The following is a 17,752-nucleotide window of genomic DNA, read 5'->3' on the forward strand; positions in this document are numbered from 1 at the left end:
TGATATAAAGAAGTGGATAAACAATAATAAACATTCATACCAAATTATATTAATTTTTCTTTTCTTTATTTCACTCAAGAATTATGAATGCACACTAAATGTTGACCATGTTAACCTTTTCACTGTTCCTGATTTGTCATTCATTAGGATGTCGAATTTAATATAAACCCACGACTTACTATATATTCAAATCTATGCGATATATATATATATATATATAATGCGTCTGAAACATTCAATCAACTCATCATGGATTTAATTGCCAAATAAATAAATAAAAATTTCGGCCGTGACAATTTAATGCGTCAAAAGATATGCACCGACACGGCACCCTTTTGTGGAATTTATTTGACTTTCTAATATATAATGATTCTGAGGCATAGAAGGAACGAGTCAGAGAATTGGTCCAAAACAACGCGCTCCATCAATCTGTTCTTTCCGTGAACACCCGACTCTCTTGCGTGGGGGATAGCCTTCTCTTCGCGGATGGACGAGCCGGGGTCGCTGAGGCGGGGGCTGATCGATTCCCTGGCCGGAGCCATCTCTGGTGGGATCAGCCGGACGGTGACTTCCCCGTTGGACGTTATCAAGATTAGGTTCCAGGTTCGTCTCTGTTTCGTTGGATAAATCCAGTTATTGTCTTTGAAGCGATTTTTCTTTTGATGATCTTTTGTCTGTTCGAAAGAATTTGCGCGTCTTGTACTTTAGGTTTAAGGGTCGTAGTAAAGGGCACAAGAAAGTGGTTATATGATTGGATTGGTTTTGTTTTGTTATATTGACTAAATGTTCCTAGACTTTGTATCAAGTACAATACCTTGTGGAAAGCTAGCCCTACTGAATTCTAAGGCAATATCTATTATGTGACCGACTCCTAGTTTTGCCATAATGTCTCGTGGGGGTCTTCGTTTGGAAAAGAAAAGAGTAAATCCACTTGATCCTTGGAATTAGCTTATTTTTTGGTCTGTAGATTAAGTGGATGCTTGCTGCATATTGGAAGGAAAAGAGTTCCTGTGTACTTTGATTCATTGATTAACACATTGAAGCTTGAAATAAATGAAGAAATTATTAACGGTGATGCATCGTCCAGACAGAAACATTTTGTTTCACTTGCTTATTGGTAATATTTGTTCTTTCTTGTTGCTATATTGATGGCCCTCCCAGTCATTATTGAAAATGAGACTCCATAAAAATCATTACTTCACTTTGTACGTGTGAAGACGTCTCTCTTATACTTGCATAACCACAATGTGAATATAAAGTTGAGAGCCTAATTGCATCACTTAAACTTTTCCTTGAGAATGGGGATATTTAAATTATAATTTATTTTTTGTTTGTATTTATATTAGCAGCTGATAGCCTATACTACTTTATAGGTTATACTACTTTATAGGTCAATAAGGTGTTTAGGTCTGGTATTCCACACTTTCGCTAATCCATTAGGTTGTTGTCTATCCAAGTACTTTGCTTTTCTACCTTATAATTAATATAAGAAGTTTTGTATTAAAGCTATTATGTTGTTTCCACTCAATTTGCTCCTGCTGTAAGTTTAAGGCAGCCAAAGCTTATTAGAGGAAATGCTCTAGATTTTGGATGGGAAGACCTTATTTTACGCATAAAATATAGTAACGTAACTCATAAGAGCCTTTTCTTTCAATTTTTAAAAGCATCCTGCCTCCTTACTGCATAGCAATCATGTGGAAGACATTTTACACTAATAAAATCGTTTTCTTCTTTTGAGTGCAATAATTGTTTTCAATAGTTACAACTGAATGTAATGCTTTTCCTTTGAGAATGAAGTAGTCCTTGTTTGTTTGAATTAGATATATCTATAATTCAAAGAGTGTTTTCTTTCATATTCCTTGTTCACTATTTAAGGTAGAAAGATTAACTTTCATGTTTCTGGATCTTGTTCTATGCTCGAGCATAACTAATAAATTCTTTAGTAGCTGATTTTCAGGTTCAGTTAGAGCCAACATCCTCATGGGCACTACTACATAGGGATTCATATGGGTCCTCAAAATATACTGGAATTTTGCAATCTTCTAAAGTCATTTTACGAGAGGAAGGTTTGACGGTATGAATTTCTGTAGACAATGTGATTCTTGTTTTTTTTTTCTTTATAATTTCTCTCTTTCATCACCAATATTTTTTAAGTATGTCCTTTAATTTTATCAAGAAAATAATATGAAAATATGACTTATTTGTATGGCTTTGAAGTTTAAATATGATCTGACTTAGATGCATGTATCCTTGATTTTTTGACGTATTTTTCTACCATCACCAATCCTCTCAAGGTGTTGGATGATCTGGTAGCCATGGCTTTAAAAAAGACTGATGTCTTTCATTCTATTCCTGGATTGCAGAGATCATGGTCAAATCAGATTCTGCATGCAAGTATTCCATTTATATTATGAAATTAGAATCTATCTCGTAGCTCTCTGAGCTTATCGCTGGAAATGCTCCTAAAGATCATGTGTCCTTACTCCAAATTCACTGTCTTGGAAATGCACTTGTGGAGACTGTCATGTTTAAGTTCTTAACGTGAAAGAGGAAGGAAAATGGAGTTTGGGGGTGTATGAGGTAAAAATGAAAAGGTGTATCATATTCTGTTCAGGTCAAGTCATTTTTTCATGAAATTTCAGTAAAATCTTCATTTGGATAAGTGTAAGGACTTCCCTGGAATACTGGCTTAAAAAGAATATATGGAGGTTTGTAAAAAAAATAAAGAATAATAGCTCTTTCAATTATTTATGTGCAAAAATAATTCAAATAGATTCACGAAGATGCTTCTGATTCATGTGAATAAATAAACAAAGATTCTCTATATTTTTTCTCAATTTCCTCTTCTCTTCCCCCTTAAACGTCTCCCGTCCTTTTCTCATTTTCAGATGATATTAAATTAGTTTAAGAAAGTGAGAGCTGTGTTAGTGGCTGGGTCACCACATTATGCATATTTAGTATGCATATATAGATCGATATGCCACTAGCTCATCTTTATCTAAATTGTAGAAAATAAAGTGGACCTTAAAAATATAAAAATTAATTAACTAGATAGATTTCAAGCAGTATAATCCAATTCTATGGATTATGGCATAACATATCTTAGTGGTTAAGCATATTATCGCAATTTGATATGCAATTATATGAAATTATGGCAAAGTGCACTTGTAATTGATATAACACAAATGGAATTTATGATGTGCCAATTACTATTAAATTAACAAACAAGATACATATATGGTCTAATTACTGATATAAAATGTGACTTTATATCATTTAGCAAGATGACAAGTTGTACTGAATAACAAAGTCATACTCATGGTTGTAGTAACTAGGATGTTTTCCTTTTTTTTAATTTTCTTCTGGTTTAACTACATTCTTATACTTCCCCTTCCCTTCACTCCTCTCCTCTTCTTTTGCTTTTTTAAAGGCTATCAAATAATTTAAAATCGGCTAAAAACATCCAATTCTGATTGAGTTTGATTGATTCTATCTGATTTTAACAAATTTTTGGTTACAAGGCTGAGAAATCAGCAAAAATTGGATCCATCTACAATTGACATCGGCACAGATTGGGCATATCATATTGGAATAAATTGATATTGCAAGGTATGAGGTCCAATTCAAAAAAGAACACTAATTGAAATCCCACTGCCATTTTAACACAAAATTTGGTGCACACAGAAACAGATCGACAATACTTATTCTTCTTGGATCCATAAATAAAAGAAAAGAAAAATTAAAATAGTTGATTGGCTAATGGTGGAAAAACCAAGAATGCTTACTGTTTCCTTTATAAATTGTGCACATTTTTTGCTTTGAATTTTGATACCGGCGTGATGCTGAATGGGGGTAAAATAGAATAGAACTCGAAAGAAAACCGATTGTACATTTTTTTTGGATGGAAAATGTACAAATTCAATAAAATCGAAAAACAGCTCACCACTTAGTTCAAAATCACAAAGGGATACAGAAAGTTCACCACCCAAAGGAAACTAAACAAGGATACAGAATTGAAAATAAAAGACTCACCACTCAAGGAAGCATCCAAGAGATACAGAGTTTAAGTGAGAACTTCAAGAGAGCTTCTGCAAAATATCATCAGTTTCTAAAGTTTTTTCTAAGTCCTAAACACCAAAATAAATACTAGTGCATGAAACAACCCTTCATGCATAGGGAATTTCGAAATTAAGTGTTTACAGCTGCTAGCCAACTCCTTTAATGCATTCCTTGGTCATGAAGAAATGTTCACAGCTGCTAACCAACTCCTTTAATGCATTCCTTTGTCATGAAGAAAAGTACATTGAAACAACTTTAACTTTGTGCAGGGCATATGTTGATGAGTTGTCATATTTGAGTGGGCTGAGTTGAAGATTATGAGGCATCATTGTTGGTTGAAAAAAATAACATATCATAATCAATGTTCATATGATCAGATTGTAGTAAATTAGACACTCCCGTGTCAATCTCCCCTGGTTAAAAAAGACTTGTCCTCAAGTCCTTGTTTAATTCATCAACATGATTATAAAAAGGACTTAAATCAGCCACATTAAATGTTAGGGATACTCCGTAATCTTCAGGTAGCTCAATCTCATAAGCAATTTTGCCAATTCTCTTAAGCACCTTGAATGGACCATCAGCCTTTGGTTTTAGTTTTTCAAATTTGCCCGGTGGAAACCTCTCCTTCCTTAGATGAATCCAGACCAAATCACCTGAATTAAACTCCATATGTTTTCTGTGTTTGTTGGCAGCATGCATGTATCTCTCATTTTGCTTCTCAATGGTTGCTTTCACACCCTCATGTAGTTTCTTTATCTGCTTAGCTCTTTCATCAGCATCTCCACTAAATTGCTTTGTTGTAGAATGAGGGATTAAGTCTAAAGGACTAGCAGGATTAGCACCATAAACAACCTCAAAAGGACTCTTACCGATACTATGATGGATAGAACGATTGTAGGCAAACTCAATTTGTGGAAGAATGATATCCCACTGCTTAATATTCTTGCTAACATAGCTTCTAAGCAAATTTCCTAAGTTTTTGTTCGTTACCTCAGTTTGCCCATCGGTTTGTGGATGATGCGAGCTGCTGAAATTCAAAGAAGTACCCAGCTTCCTCCAAAGAGTTCTCTAAAACTGACTAATAAAATTTGAATCTCGATCAGACATCATAGTTCTTGGAATACCATGCAATTTAACAATCTCCTTAAAATACAAATCAACAATATGAGATGCATCATTTGATTTATTGCAAGGAACAAAGTGAGACATTTTTGAAAATCTATCAACAACAACCATGATAGAATCCTTGTTTCTTTGAGTTCTTGGCAGGTCCAAAACGAAATCAAGACTCACTTCCTCCCATGGAGCATTTGGCACAGGCAATGGAGTGTACAATCCAGAATTTTGACTTCTTGTTTTTGCCAAATGACACACTCGGCATTGCTTTACATATCTTTCCATATCTCTAAACATCTTTGGCCAATAAAAGTTTGATTGAATAAGAGCTAAAGTTTTATCTCTACCGAAATGTCCACCCAAAGCACCATCATGAGCTTCAGCTAGAATTACTTGTCTCAAAGAACAAGATGGAACACATAAAGCATTAGCTCGAAAAAGAAAATCATCAAGGATAGAAAATTGTTGGAAGGAACCTGATTTGCAATTCTGTCATATTGAGTCGAAATCCACATCATTCTCATAGAGATCTTTGAATGTCTCAAATCCAACAACTTTGACTTCCATTGTTGATAATAAAAAATGCTTTCTGCTCAATGCGTCAGCAATAACATTTTGAACACCAGATTTGTGCTTAATTGTAAAGTTATAAGATTGCAAAAACTCTACCCAAGCTGCATGTCTCTTGTTTAGCTTGTGTTGGTGATTTATGAACTTTAATGCTTCATGATCTGAATATAGCACAAATGGCTTGGCAAGAAGGTACTGACTCCAATGAGATAAAGCTCGATATATGACATAGAACTCCTTATCATAGGTTGAATATTTTCTTCTTGTATCATTCAGATTCTCACTAAAAAATGCAATCGCCTTTCTGTCTTGACTCAAAACAGAATCAATTCCCACATTAGATGCATTAAATTCAATCTCAAACACATTATCAAAATTTGGTAGAACTAAGATAAGAGCTTTGGTCACCTTTCTTTTTAAAAGCTCAAAAGCATCATTAGCCTCATTAGTCCATTTGAATTTATCACATTTTAGACATTCGGTGATTGGAGCGACAATAGAGCTGAAATTCTTGATAAATCTTTTGTAAAAAGAAGTTAAGCCATGGAAACTCCTCACATTATGCAATGAAACAGGTGTTGGCCAACTGAGAATACCTTCTACCTTACTTTGATCCATCACGATTCCATCTTTTGAAACAATATACCCCAAAATCACAACACTAGATGTAAAGAAATCACACTTCGTTAGATTAGCATAAAGCTTTTGCTGTCTCAAAATAAGAAAGACTTCTTTTATATGATTCATATGCTCCTCTTCGCTCTTGCTATACACCAATATATCATCAAAGTAAACTATGCTCTTGCTATACACTAATATATCATCAAAGTAAACTACAACAAATATTCTAATGCATGACTTAAGTATGTGATTCATAAATCTCATAAAAGTGTTAGGAGCATTAGATAGCCCAAATGACGTAACTAACCATTCATATAAGCCTTCTCTAGTTTTAAATATTGTTTTCCACTCATCTCCAGGCCTCATTCTTATTTTTGATAACCACTCCTCAAATCAATTTTAGAGAAAATAGAAGCACCACATAATTGATCAAGTAAATCATCTAACCTTGGAATGGGAAAACGATAATCCACTGTGATTTTGTTGATAGTACGACTGTCCACACACATTCTCCAAGAACCATCCTTCTTAGGCGCCAACAAGGTTGGAACCACACAAGGACTCATGCTCTCCCGAATTAACCCTTTTTTACTAATTCTTCAACTTGCCTTTGAAGTTCTTCATGCTCCTTGGGACTCATTCTGTACGTTACCTTATTAGGTAGAACTGCCCCCGGAATAAGATCAATGTTATGTTGAATGCCTCTCAAAGGTGGAATATCTTCCGGTATAACATATTGAAATTCCTCGAGGATTGGTTTTATGATTGTCGGTGTCTCCTTATGTTGTTCGTTCTCCTCTACTACCATTAGGGCCAAAACATGACCACCCTTGTCTAATTCACATTTGCATTCACCATAAGACATAAAAGCACTAACTTCCTTTTTTGGTGCACTGATTTCGGAAGGTTGTAATGGAGCTAAGACAATCTTCTTTTCATTCACCTTAAAAGAATAAATATGTTTATAACCGTCATACAACACCCTTTTATCATAATGTCAAGGTCTTCCCAACAGCAACTGACAAGCATCCATTGGAGCAACATCACACCATATTTCGTCTTTATAATATTTGTCAATAGAAAACGAAACTAAACATCTTTTAGTTACCTTGATGTCATTTCCTTTTTGCAATCAACATAATTGATACGGATGTGGATGAGGGATTGTATCCAACTTTAGCTTTTGCATCGTCTCCAAGATACCACATTCTCAAAACTGCCGCTGTCGATGATCACCAAGCACACCTTGCCAAGAGAAGTGCATTTAGTGTGAAACACGTTTTTTCTCACCTAACTTTCATCTTCGGCCATATAAGACACTTGTAAGCTATGTTGCAATACAATAGATAAACCATGATCTGCATAAGTAATCTCTTCCTCATCATCATCGTATTTCGGTTCGTCGTCAGCTTTATCTTTTCCTCCATCACTATGATCTTCAACCAAAGTTATAATCCTCATATTTGGACAATCTGAAGTAATATGCCCAAAACCATGACATTTGAAGCATTTTCGACCACTTGGGGTAGAAGAATTAGGTGTTTTGTTTGCTCCCAGCAGATTCTTCACCCTTTTCTTGCACTTTCAATATCACATTGCTGTGAATAGTAGGCTTGGAACTTCCTACTTTTGTATAGCCTTCTTTTGAGCCATACCGAGAACTCTTTTCAAACTTCTGTTGCTTTTCAACTTTTAATGTCAGCTTACTCACATTATTTAAAGACCAATATGGCTGTAGTTGAACAACTTTAGTAATCTCATACTTCAGACCTCCTATAAATCTTGCAATGGTTTGCTCTTTTGGTTTCACAAGCTCTCCTTTTAACATTAGGTTATTGAATTCTGCAATGTACTCTTCCACACTAAGATCTTTTTGTTTAAAATCATGGATTTTGAGAAAGATCTCTTGCCGATAATTGTTAGGTAAATATTTTCTCTTCAGTACCCTTTTTATGTTTTCCCATGTCACGATCTTACTCCTCCTCTCACGTTCTCTTTGTTTCTTCAGATTTTCCCACCAAAAAGATATATTCCGTCTAAGTTTTAGTGCCACAAGTTTGACCTTCTTTTGTTTTGGTGGTTCATGAAAATCGAAAATTCTTTCTACTGTATTAAGCCAATCGATAAAGTCATCAACATTTATTTTACCTTCAAACTCTAGAATCTTCAATCTGGGGTTATATTTATTCTATCACTCGTCTTGGACTCTATTTCTTGTCCGACATCTTCTCGACTCCCTTGGGAGAGGAGGTGTATCTTTATCAGAAGTATATTCATGGACATCATTTTCATGCTGGTTTTGTCTACTTTGAAGTTCTTCGATTATTTCATTCTTTTCTTGTAGACTACGCAGCAATCTTCCTAGTTGCAGCCTCAACGACTCGGCATCTTCTTCATGGTCGTTACCTTCACCAACTATATCTTTTCCATTCCGCCTTGTCATGATCTCTAGCCTTTAGCTCTGATGACTGATACCAAACTGATACCGGCATGATGCAGAATGGGGGTAAAGTATAATAGAACTCGAAAGAAAACTGATAATACAGTTTTTTCGATGGAAAATATATGAACTCAATAAAATCGAAAAACAGCTCACCACCTAGTTCAAAATCACAAGGGGAAACAGAAAGTTCATCACCCTAAGGAAATTAAATAAGGATACAGAACTGAAAATAAAAGACTTACCACTCAAGGAAGCATCCAAGAGATACAGAGTTTAAGCGAGAACTCCAAGAGAGCTTCTGCAAAATATCATCAGTTTCTAAAGTTTTTTCTAAGTCCTAAACACCAAAATAAATACTAGTGCATGAAACAACCCTTCATGCATAGGGAAATTTGAAATTAAGTGTTTACAGCTGCTAACCAACTCCTTTAATGCATTCCTTGGTCATGAATAAATGTTCACAGCTGCTAACCAACTCCTGTAATGCATTCCTTTGTCATGAAGAAAAGCACTTTGAAATAGCTTTAACTTTGTGCAGGGAATATGCTGATGAGCTGTCATATTTGAGTAGGCTGAGTTAAAGATTATAAGGCATTATTGTTGGTTGAAAAAAATACCATATCATAATCAATGTTCATATGATCATATTGTAGTTAATTAGACACTCCTGTGTCAAATTTCTTCATATATTTTTGCATCTTTTAAAGTTTTAATGCAATTAATGTTATTTTTCCCTATAAAGAGTATTAGAAGTCTAAGACAACATAATACATTAAGGGAAACATTCTGAAGTAGCCCCAATTTTTTTTACATTTGAAGAGAGTTATTGTTGTTTTGTTCTGGTTTCATTGGAATAGTCTCATGAAACAGGGCTTTTGGAGAGGGAATGTTCCAGCTCTGCTATTGTACATGCCTTATACTGCTATACAATTCACAGTACTGCACAAATTGAAAACTATTGCAGCAGGTTCATCCAAGGCAGGTATGTAATTCTTGGGAGAGGTTATTGATTTTCTGCTTAAAGATTCGTATGTGCTTATTTGTTCTGTTCTGTTTCGTTCAATTTTAACTATATATATATATATATTCATTAGTATCTCCCTAACGTTTTGATGCTTTATTACCCATATAACCTAGAATGTGGTAGATTATAGGTTGTTGCATGGATGCAGATGTGGGGTGTGTAACTTAGTTTGGTTTGTGTTACATTGAGGTTAGGGTTTGTTATTCCATTATTCTAATTCAGTAATTCCAAATTATTACATAAATAACTTAGTTAAGTTTTTACTACAATGGGTAAGATATTGTGGTATTGTAAATTCATTAGACATGAATTTAACTAGGTCAAGAACATTGCTTGTAGAATATCTCAAAGTCTTGGAGTCAATGATAGATCTTTACTGTTCATGGCTTTGATGTTTTGGACTTTGTTGAATGGAGTTTAGAGCAGGGTCTCCAGTACCGAATTGTACCGCCCGGTATGGGTGGTACGTACCGGTCCGACCAGTTGCCGGTACGCGGACCGCCTGTTACCGGTCCGAGAGCATTGTAACACTGTAGCAGTGCACTGTAGCGCTCGGCACACCCGAGATATAGATTGTAGTGCTACAGTGCTCGGCACATTTGAGTGTACTGCTCAGTACACCTGGGTGTACCGCTCGGTATACCGTACCGTACCGGTACCGAGCCCAGGTCGAAATACTGGTACGGTACGGTATTGCGAACCTTGGTTTAGAGTACTCAATTGAACATTATTTTGAACTATAGTTAAGATTGTTATTTGTTCCAAAATCCTCATTGTTTGAAATAGTCTTGGCATTTGTTTCAAATTTTATTTCGTGGATTTGTTATCTGCTAGTCATTGTAATATCCAAGGTCTTTAATTTTGAATGATACTGCTCGTATCAGGTGGTACGTAACAGTTCGCTAGCAGACTGGTACACAGACCGCCCGCTATTGGGCAGTACCGTCGATTGGATTGTTTTCGTCCCATTTTAAATTGGCAGTGACCGAAGGAGAAGAAAGAAGAGGGGCGACTGAGGGAGAAGAAAGAAAAGAGAGAAGGGAAAGAAAGAAAAGGGAGAAGAAGAGGAGTACCTGCACTGCTCTCCCTTCTCGTCTGTCGGTGACTTCTCATCCACGCGGGAAGAAGAGCCGACGTCGCGGAGAGAAGAGGTGATGTCGTGGCGAAAATATATATATTTTTTACTTATATATATATATATATATATATATTTCGAGCGGTATACCGAAATATTTCGCTCGGTATATAGTACCATACCGTACCGAGCGATTCTCGAAACTCCGGTACGTTACGAAATTTCAATCTTTAGTAATATCTATATTACCATGGTGTTATTATGATTTTTGAAGACTTATTGAATGAATGTTTCATCTTATATTTATTAGTTTTGCATTAATTGGTGTGGTTGTCGCTGATAATCTCTAGTTTATATCATTGTAGTTTATCTAATCATATGATATATTGCTTAATCTCTTTGTTGTTTCTTTTGATAATTTTAAGGATAGAATGTGAAGATGTAACTATGCTGGTCATAGGATTCCTTTTCTAGTTACCTAATTTGTTACATGCCTATGACCATATTGGTAATTATATCATTAATTTTGTCTTTTTTGTAAATTATGTTGCTTTTACCCTTTCTTGGAATTCTTATGACCACTACTTATGTTGCTGAATATTGGGGAACACTTATGCTGCATGTTTCAGCATCTATGACTGTTGATTATTGATTTATTCTGTTTTGAGCATATATTCTATGGATCTCTATGTAGTGATAATTGAACTTCAATTAATCTTATTTGCATTATTTGGTGCAATTAGTTTAGTCATGGTTGTCTGCTTTGTTTTAGTATTCTCATTTGGCATGCTTTACCTGATTAATTGTTCCTTTTCAGAGGATCACTTGAAGTTGAGTCCTTATTTGCCTTACTTGAGTGGGGCATTGGCAGGATTTGTAGCCACAATAGGATCATATCCTTTCGATCTTCTAAGAACCATTTTAGCATCACAGGGTGAGCCGAAGGTATATATTGATTTGCATTGTGCTTTTGGATATCTGAAGTATAAGTTAAATATCCAGCCTTTAATTTGTAGTTCTAACACCATGTCCTCTATTATATTTTACCAGCTGTAAAGATCCTTAGTCTTGAAAGTTGAAACTGCCATTATCTGAACTATTAAAGTATAAAAAAATGGATTTTATTGCCTCCATTAGTTGCAATGCTGGCTAATATATTTGCATTGGTACTCGTCACGAAGGAAGTTGCTAATTTAACTTCACCTGAAAAGGTGTTCTTGACCTTAGTGGTATCCCATGATCACTTATTCTAGATACCCTAAAATTATTTAATTCACATTGAGTACACGTGTATCTTTATACAAAAAGGGTGAAATTCATGCACATCTTAAAATTTCATAAGAAAGATGAACATGCCTTATGGCCTTTTACTTGAGCATGAGTTCAGCATGTGCTGACATGGACTTGGATGTGACAACTTGTGGCTTTCATTCCATGCATGGTGAATGGTGAAATAGATTCATTTATGTAATCATTTAGCTTTTCAGCTAATTATCGTTCTACACCCAGGAACTCCATTCAGTTAAATATGAACTTGGCACATAGTTTCATGTATTGATATCATGGACATGTTCTGGTCTTAACTAGCTTAAACACTATTATGCTATACTATCTATGCTATTGATTAAGCGTCAGGTATAGTACAATAAACAACGAGCCTACGCACCGGTCTTCATGGTGGCATTGACCTTTCCAAGGAGTAACTATAGATGGTGCATTGCCCGGTATGGATGGCCATGCTAATCCTTCTTATGCTAAATTGCATATAAAATAATGATGTCAAGAGGTGTTTAAATGTGCTCAAACGAGGTGAGTTTAGGTCCGAGTGTCCCCTACTTAGGTTGGCCTACTAATGATCATTAGAGCTCTTGAACTAATTTAATTATTTATTTTTTCTAATTAAGTGCTCTATAAATGGATAGATACATGTAACTTTTGTTTCGTGGTAATCATTTTGCATATGCAATGATATAAAACAGAGGTTTTGATTGAAGTTCTTGTTTTAATGATGGACCTTGACATCTTATAGATAGAGATGTCAGTTATTCCCGCAAGTACCTGTACCTATGGGAACCTGCTCCTAATGGGGTGGGGATGTGGAGAATAAGCAAGGATGGGAGCATTTTCTATTATCCGTGCAGATATGGGATGGTAATGGGTAGAGCAGTGTCTGCCGTACCGAAGTGTACCGCCCGTACCGGTCCGCCAGGTACTCGGTACGTGGACCACCCGGTACCGCTACAGTGCTACAGTACAGTACTGTAGCACTGCTACAGTGCTATATTGCAGCAGTGCTACAGTATCGGTACACCAGGGTGTACCGCTCGGTACGCCCTGATGTACCGCCCGGTATGCCGGTATCGTACCGTACCGAGCCCGGGTCGAAACTCCGGTACGATACGGTATGACGGACCTTGGGGTAGAGTAGCCCCACCCCGTCCCCACTCCATCAATATATGGGCCTCGATGCTAGGCCCGGATGCTTGGTGCGTCTAATTCAAATCAGATTAGGTTGAACCTTGGTTAAGTCGATTGCGAGTTATTTGTGAGCTATTTGGTTCGATTGAACTAGATAGAACAATCTCAATATTCAATAGTAACACCCCCTCCCTTGGCTTGTGTCGAAGGAATGGATTCAACATTCAACAATTATTATTATTTATAATTGTGAATTAGTTTGAATTAATTAGGAGAATGTGGAGAACTCGTGGGTTCCCTGCCTTTAGTGGGGATTCCCGATCCCTGTCCCCACCCAATCTGAATGGGGAATGGGGTGGGAGTAGGGGATGAGACGAGGATGGGGACGGGAGAAGCATTCCTTGCCTTGCCTCACTCCATTGACAACCCTACTTATAGAGCTTAGCCTAGCGCTTTTGACAAAGTTATTGCATAAATAATTCTAGCTAGTTGCATTATTGTTTTCAAAAGAGCTAGGCACAAAAGTGAGAGGGAGTAAGTTGTTGATTAGTTAGTTCGGTTGAGCCAACTTTAATTCCAATTGATTGAACCCAATCAAAGTCTAATCGAATCCTTGCTTTATTTGGTTTAGGCGCATGCTTGAGTCGCCCAGTGCCTCGACTGAGGTGCATTCTTGAGTGGTGCCTCATTGAATCGCCTCGCTCGGATTTGTTATGAGGCCCTTAGGCCTCATCTCGCTTAGGCGCGTGGACAAGTGCTTAGTGAAAACATTGGGTAACAAAAATGTTAAACCTTTATTTTCTTGTATCTAGTCATCGCAACTAATAGCTTCAAAAGATGTTTAGGTAGGAGGTACTTCAGACATACTACTTAGCTTGTTCCACATCATCAAAATCAATTATTTTTTAAACTCTAGCGCACATTATGAAAGTCACAACTGCCATTGGGATACTAGATCCTCTGTCTACCCTTTTAGAAGTAGCACTATCTAAATTCTACCATCGCTTCAAATCTGGATTGTTATAAATGCAACTATTTAGTATCTTCTGGATACTGTTGACTCTGTCGGACTTCCATGCTTTTCTTCTTCGCTATAATCTAACCAATTGTTTTGTCTCTGCTGGTCCAGCGGTCAGCTACTATTTAGTCTAGAAAGTCTGCAACTGGGACTTCCTTTTATAATTGTATCAGTACATCATGGAATGTCTATTCAATCAGTTTTTTTCTGAGGAAAAGTTTATCCTGTGTCTATAAATGAATCCAATATATTCAATGATAGTGAAGTTTTCTACACTAATTAAAGTTGAGATTTTCTTGAATCATTGCAATTTAAGCACTGAATGCATTGTGAGTCTGGGTGGTGACTGTGAGATCTTATGATGGTATGTAGGTCTATTCCACCATGAGATCTGCTTTTCTTGACATAATCAGAATTCGTGGTATACGGGGATTATATGCCGGATTATCACCTACACTTGTTGAAATTATTCCTTATGCCGGCCTGCAGATTGGATCATTTGACACTTTCAAGAGATGGATGATGGTAAACTTTGAAAATTCTGTGTTTTCTTTTTTACTTCGTTGAAAAGGTTGATAGTATGTAGCAAGTGTTGCATTATAGCTACTATCAATGGTGTTTGTTACAATTGAACTGGCATAAATTGATGGAACAGGAACTTAACCATAATCTAATTGTACTAATAGCAACCTGTACACACTGCAACATCTGGACTGGAAATATTATATTCTATCAGTGGAAATATCAGATAACTAATTTGGTAGTTCTATTTATGCAATTGCATACATCTTGTGCATATGTACCATTCCATCAAAGCTAAGAATTAATGTCTTTTCAGCTTTGAGAATTTTTTTATCATAAAAAAGTTTTGCGTACCTGGTATCTTAAAATACTTTGCAAATTGGAATGCACAAATTCTACCATCTAAATTCATATTAGATATTAGATTGTACAAGTAGTGAATGAAACAACACTGTTATTCCAAATAGGTATTCTACCATCTAAACACACATATCATACACATGCAGATATAAAAGTATGAATGTATGTATATAAATATTTATACATTTATCTATATGTTAGTTCTGCTGGCATGTTCTGTTTAAGAATTTGGGTTAACCACTCTAGTGTCTATTATATTTATATATCTTGGTAGGTTAAAGCATAAATTTAAATGATACATCAATTCATTTAAGATTGTGTAACTGTTACTTTACTTTATATCTGCCAGCCTTTCATCATATGATCATAATCAGAATTGTGATTTTTCCTACATACAGGCATGGAATAGATACAGATTTTCCAATATTAGCCCAGTGAGGCAAGATGACTCTCTTTCTAGCTTCCAGTTATTTCTATGTGGGTTGGCAGCTGGAGCATGCGCCAAAGTCATATGTCACCCTCTTGATGTGGTCAAAAAGAGATTCCAGGTAACTTTCATGAATCACACCATTAGGTAATGCAGGATGACTTAAAAAAAGTACTTTGTAGTTTGTACATCCAATCTAGATCCTTCAATATCAATGGACAATAGTTTAGAATAAGGAAAGAAAATTTTGATATATGCTCTGTACCAGTCCCAGGATCAGACTGGTACGGGTGTGGTCCATGCCGGCATACTGACACCGTATGTTGGCATGTACCATGGTACCATTCTACTAGGGAGGAAGGTTTTGGGAGAACAAAGAAGGAAAAAAAAGAAAGATCAGTGAAGAAAAGGAAGAACTAGGAGGAAAAGCAGGCAGTTGTGGAAGACGAAAAGAAGCATCGGAGATAAAGCATGTGGCAGGCGGTTAGTGATGGCCAGCCAGTGGCAGACCAGAAAAAAGGAAACAAATCAATGATCTGACATTAATAAAATGGGGATCAGATCCCCAAAATGGGACGGTCTGCGTTCCAATTTGTACCCAAATCAATAAATACAGGTTGGTATGGATCAGTAAATACTGGTTGGTATGGCCCTGTCCTGGTGAAATTGAGCTACTACTTTAACTGATTCCTATGGACCAGTATGGATCAGTAAATAAGGGATGTCACTTTTGACATTAGTTTTTATAATTTTCTCACATGATCCTTTTAGTCAAAACTAATGAGTGAAGACTTCCCTGCTTTCCAAACAGGTTCTCTTTTTTCTGTGGCAATCTATATCGGTTTAACGTGTTAAATTGGAATACCTGCTGCCTAGGATTAAATATTGCGGGTGTTTGAAGCATTTGTTCCCAAGACTGCCACGTGCACTTCAAAGTAGACCTTGATTTGGTGGAGCTGTTAATCGATTCAAAATAGATACGAAGATGGTTCTACTTATCAATCTCAAATGGTCATCTAAATCAAGTAGAATCTCAGGTGTCATTGCACATTCAAATAATTGGGGTCATCTTTCAATGGCATGAACATTCTAATAAGAGTCTTCCCAATGTGTATTATTTATTCCATTGCTACTATACATGTTCAACTTTAGGTTGAAAACAACAATAAACTTGCTCTTGCCTTGCAGATTGAAGGTCTACAGAGACATCCGAAGTATGGGGCACGAGTAGAGAACCACAGATACAAGAATATGTACCATGCCCTACAACAGATCCTACGTTCCGAAGGTTGGCATGGTCTCTACAAAGGCATCTTCCCCTCATTAATAAAATCTGCTCCAGCTAGTGCTGTCACATTTGTCTCATATGAGTACACCTCACGATGGTTGGAGTCCCTACTCCCTTGAGGAACATCCATAATTGATTGGTTTATTGGTTCCATACAGCAATTTCTTTTGCCCTTTTATCCAACTTAGGTTTTGGTGCATCAGGTGAGTTTTTGCAAGCCCATGCAATCTCGACGCAGGATTAGGATGCTCATTCATTCTTACATTTGCTGTAACAAGCCCCTGTCTTTTGTCATATAAATAAATCACCAGGGCAAAATGACATAGCTCTGTGACTTTTCCCCGCAGGATAGATGATGTGTTCATCTCTGAACACAAGAGAAGTGTGAAAATTTTGGTTCCTGTGTTTTAAGAAAGACACTGGATTATGTTTATACCCGGATGATCATCATTGATCTTACACATCCTATCGCAGGATGTTGGCAGCTGTTACACGCGATAATGCATAAAAATTTTCCTTGTTATTTGCATCATATTGCAGAATTGTTCACTGTTCTATTTGCATCTAAGATTTATCCTTGTTAAAGTGGCATCAGATAACAATGGCTGTTCGATAGCAAGTACGGTCGTACTACTATCAGAAGTCCGTGGTTTTAGGATGTGCGGATCATATCGGATCCAATGAGGTACTCTCGGATCTGATAAACCATGAGTTCCAAGCTTCTCATTTGAAAATTTTAACCTTCGTTATGTTGACTTGTTCACCCCACGATCCGTATCGAAACTTACTCGAGACGTACTGATCAGGTTTG

At 36.4% G+C, this 17,752-nt stretch overlaps 1 protein-coding gene across 1 annotated transcript; it reads left to right on the forward strand.

Moving 5' to 3' along the window:
* Nucleotides 1-388: 388 nt before the first annotated feature.
* LOC135586642 (mitochondrial thiamine diphosphate carrier 2-like) lies at nt 389-17,374 on the forward strand. The gene is made up of 7 exons (XM_065079989.1): nt 389-603; nt 1,958-2,074; nt 9,680-9,791; nt 11,726-11,853; nt 14,717-14,869; nt 15,625-15,774; nt 16,842-17,374. The coding sequence occupies exons 1-7, from the start codon at nt 487-489 to the stop codon at nt 17,058-17,060; spliced, it is 996 nt and encodes a 331-aa protein (XP_064936061.1). The 5' UTR covers nt 389-486; the 3' UTR covers nt 17,061-17,374.
* The last annotated feature ends 378 nt before the right edge of the window (nt 17,375-17,752 follow it).

Source organism: Musa acuminata, chromosome BXJ1-8, assembly GCF_036884655.1.
Source record: "Musa acuminata AAA Group cultivar baxijiao chromosome BXJ1-8, Cavendish_Baxijiao_AAA, whole genome shotgun sequence".
In the NCBI taxonomy this organism is placed as follows: Eukaryota; Viridiplantae; Streptophyta; class Magnoliopsida; order Zingiberales; family Musaceae; genus Musa; species Musa acuminata.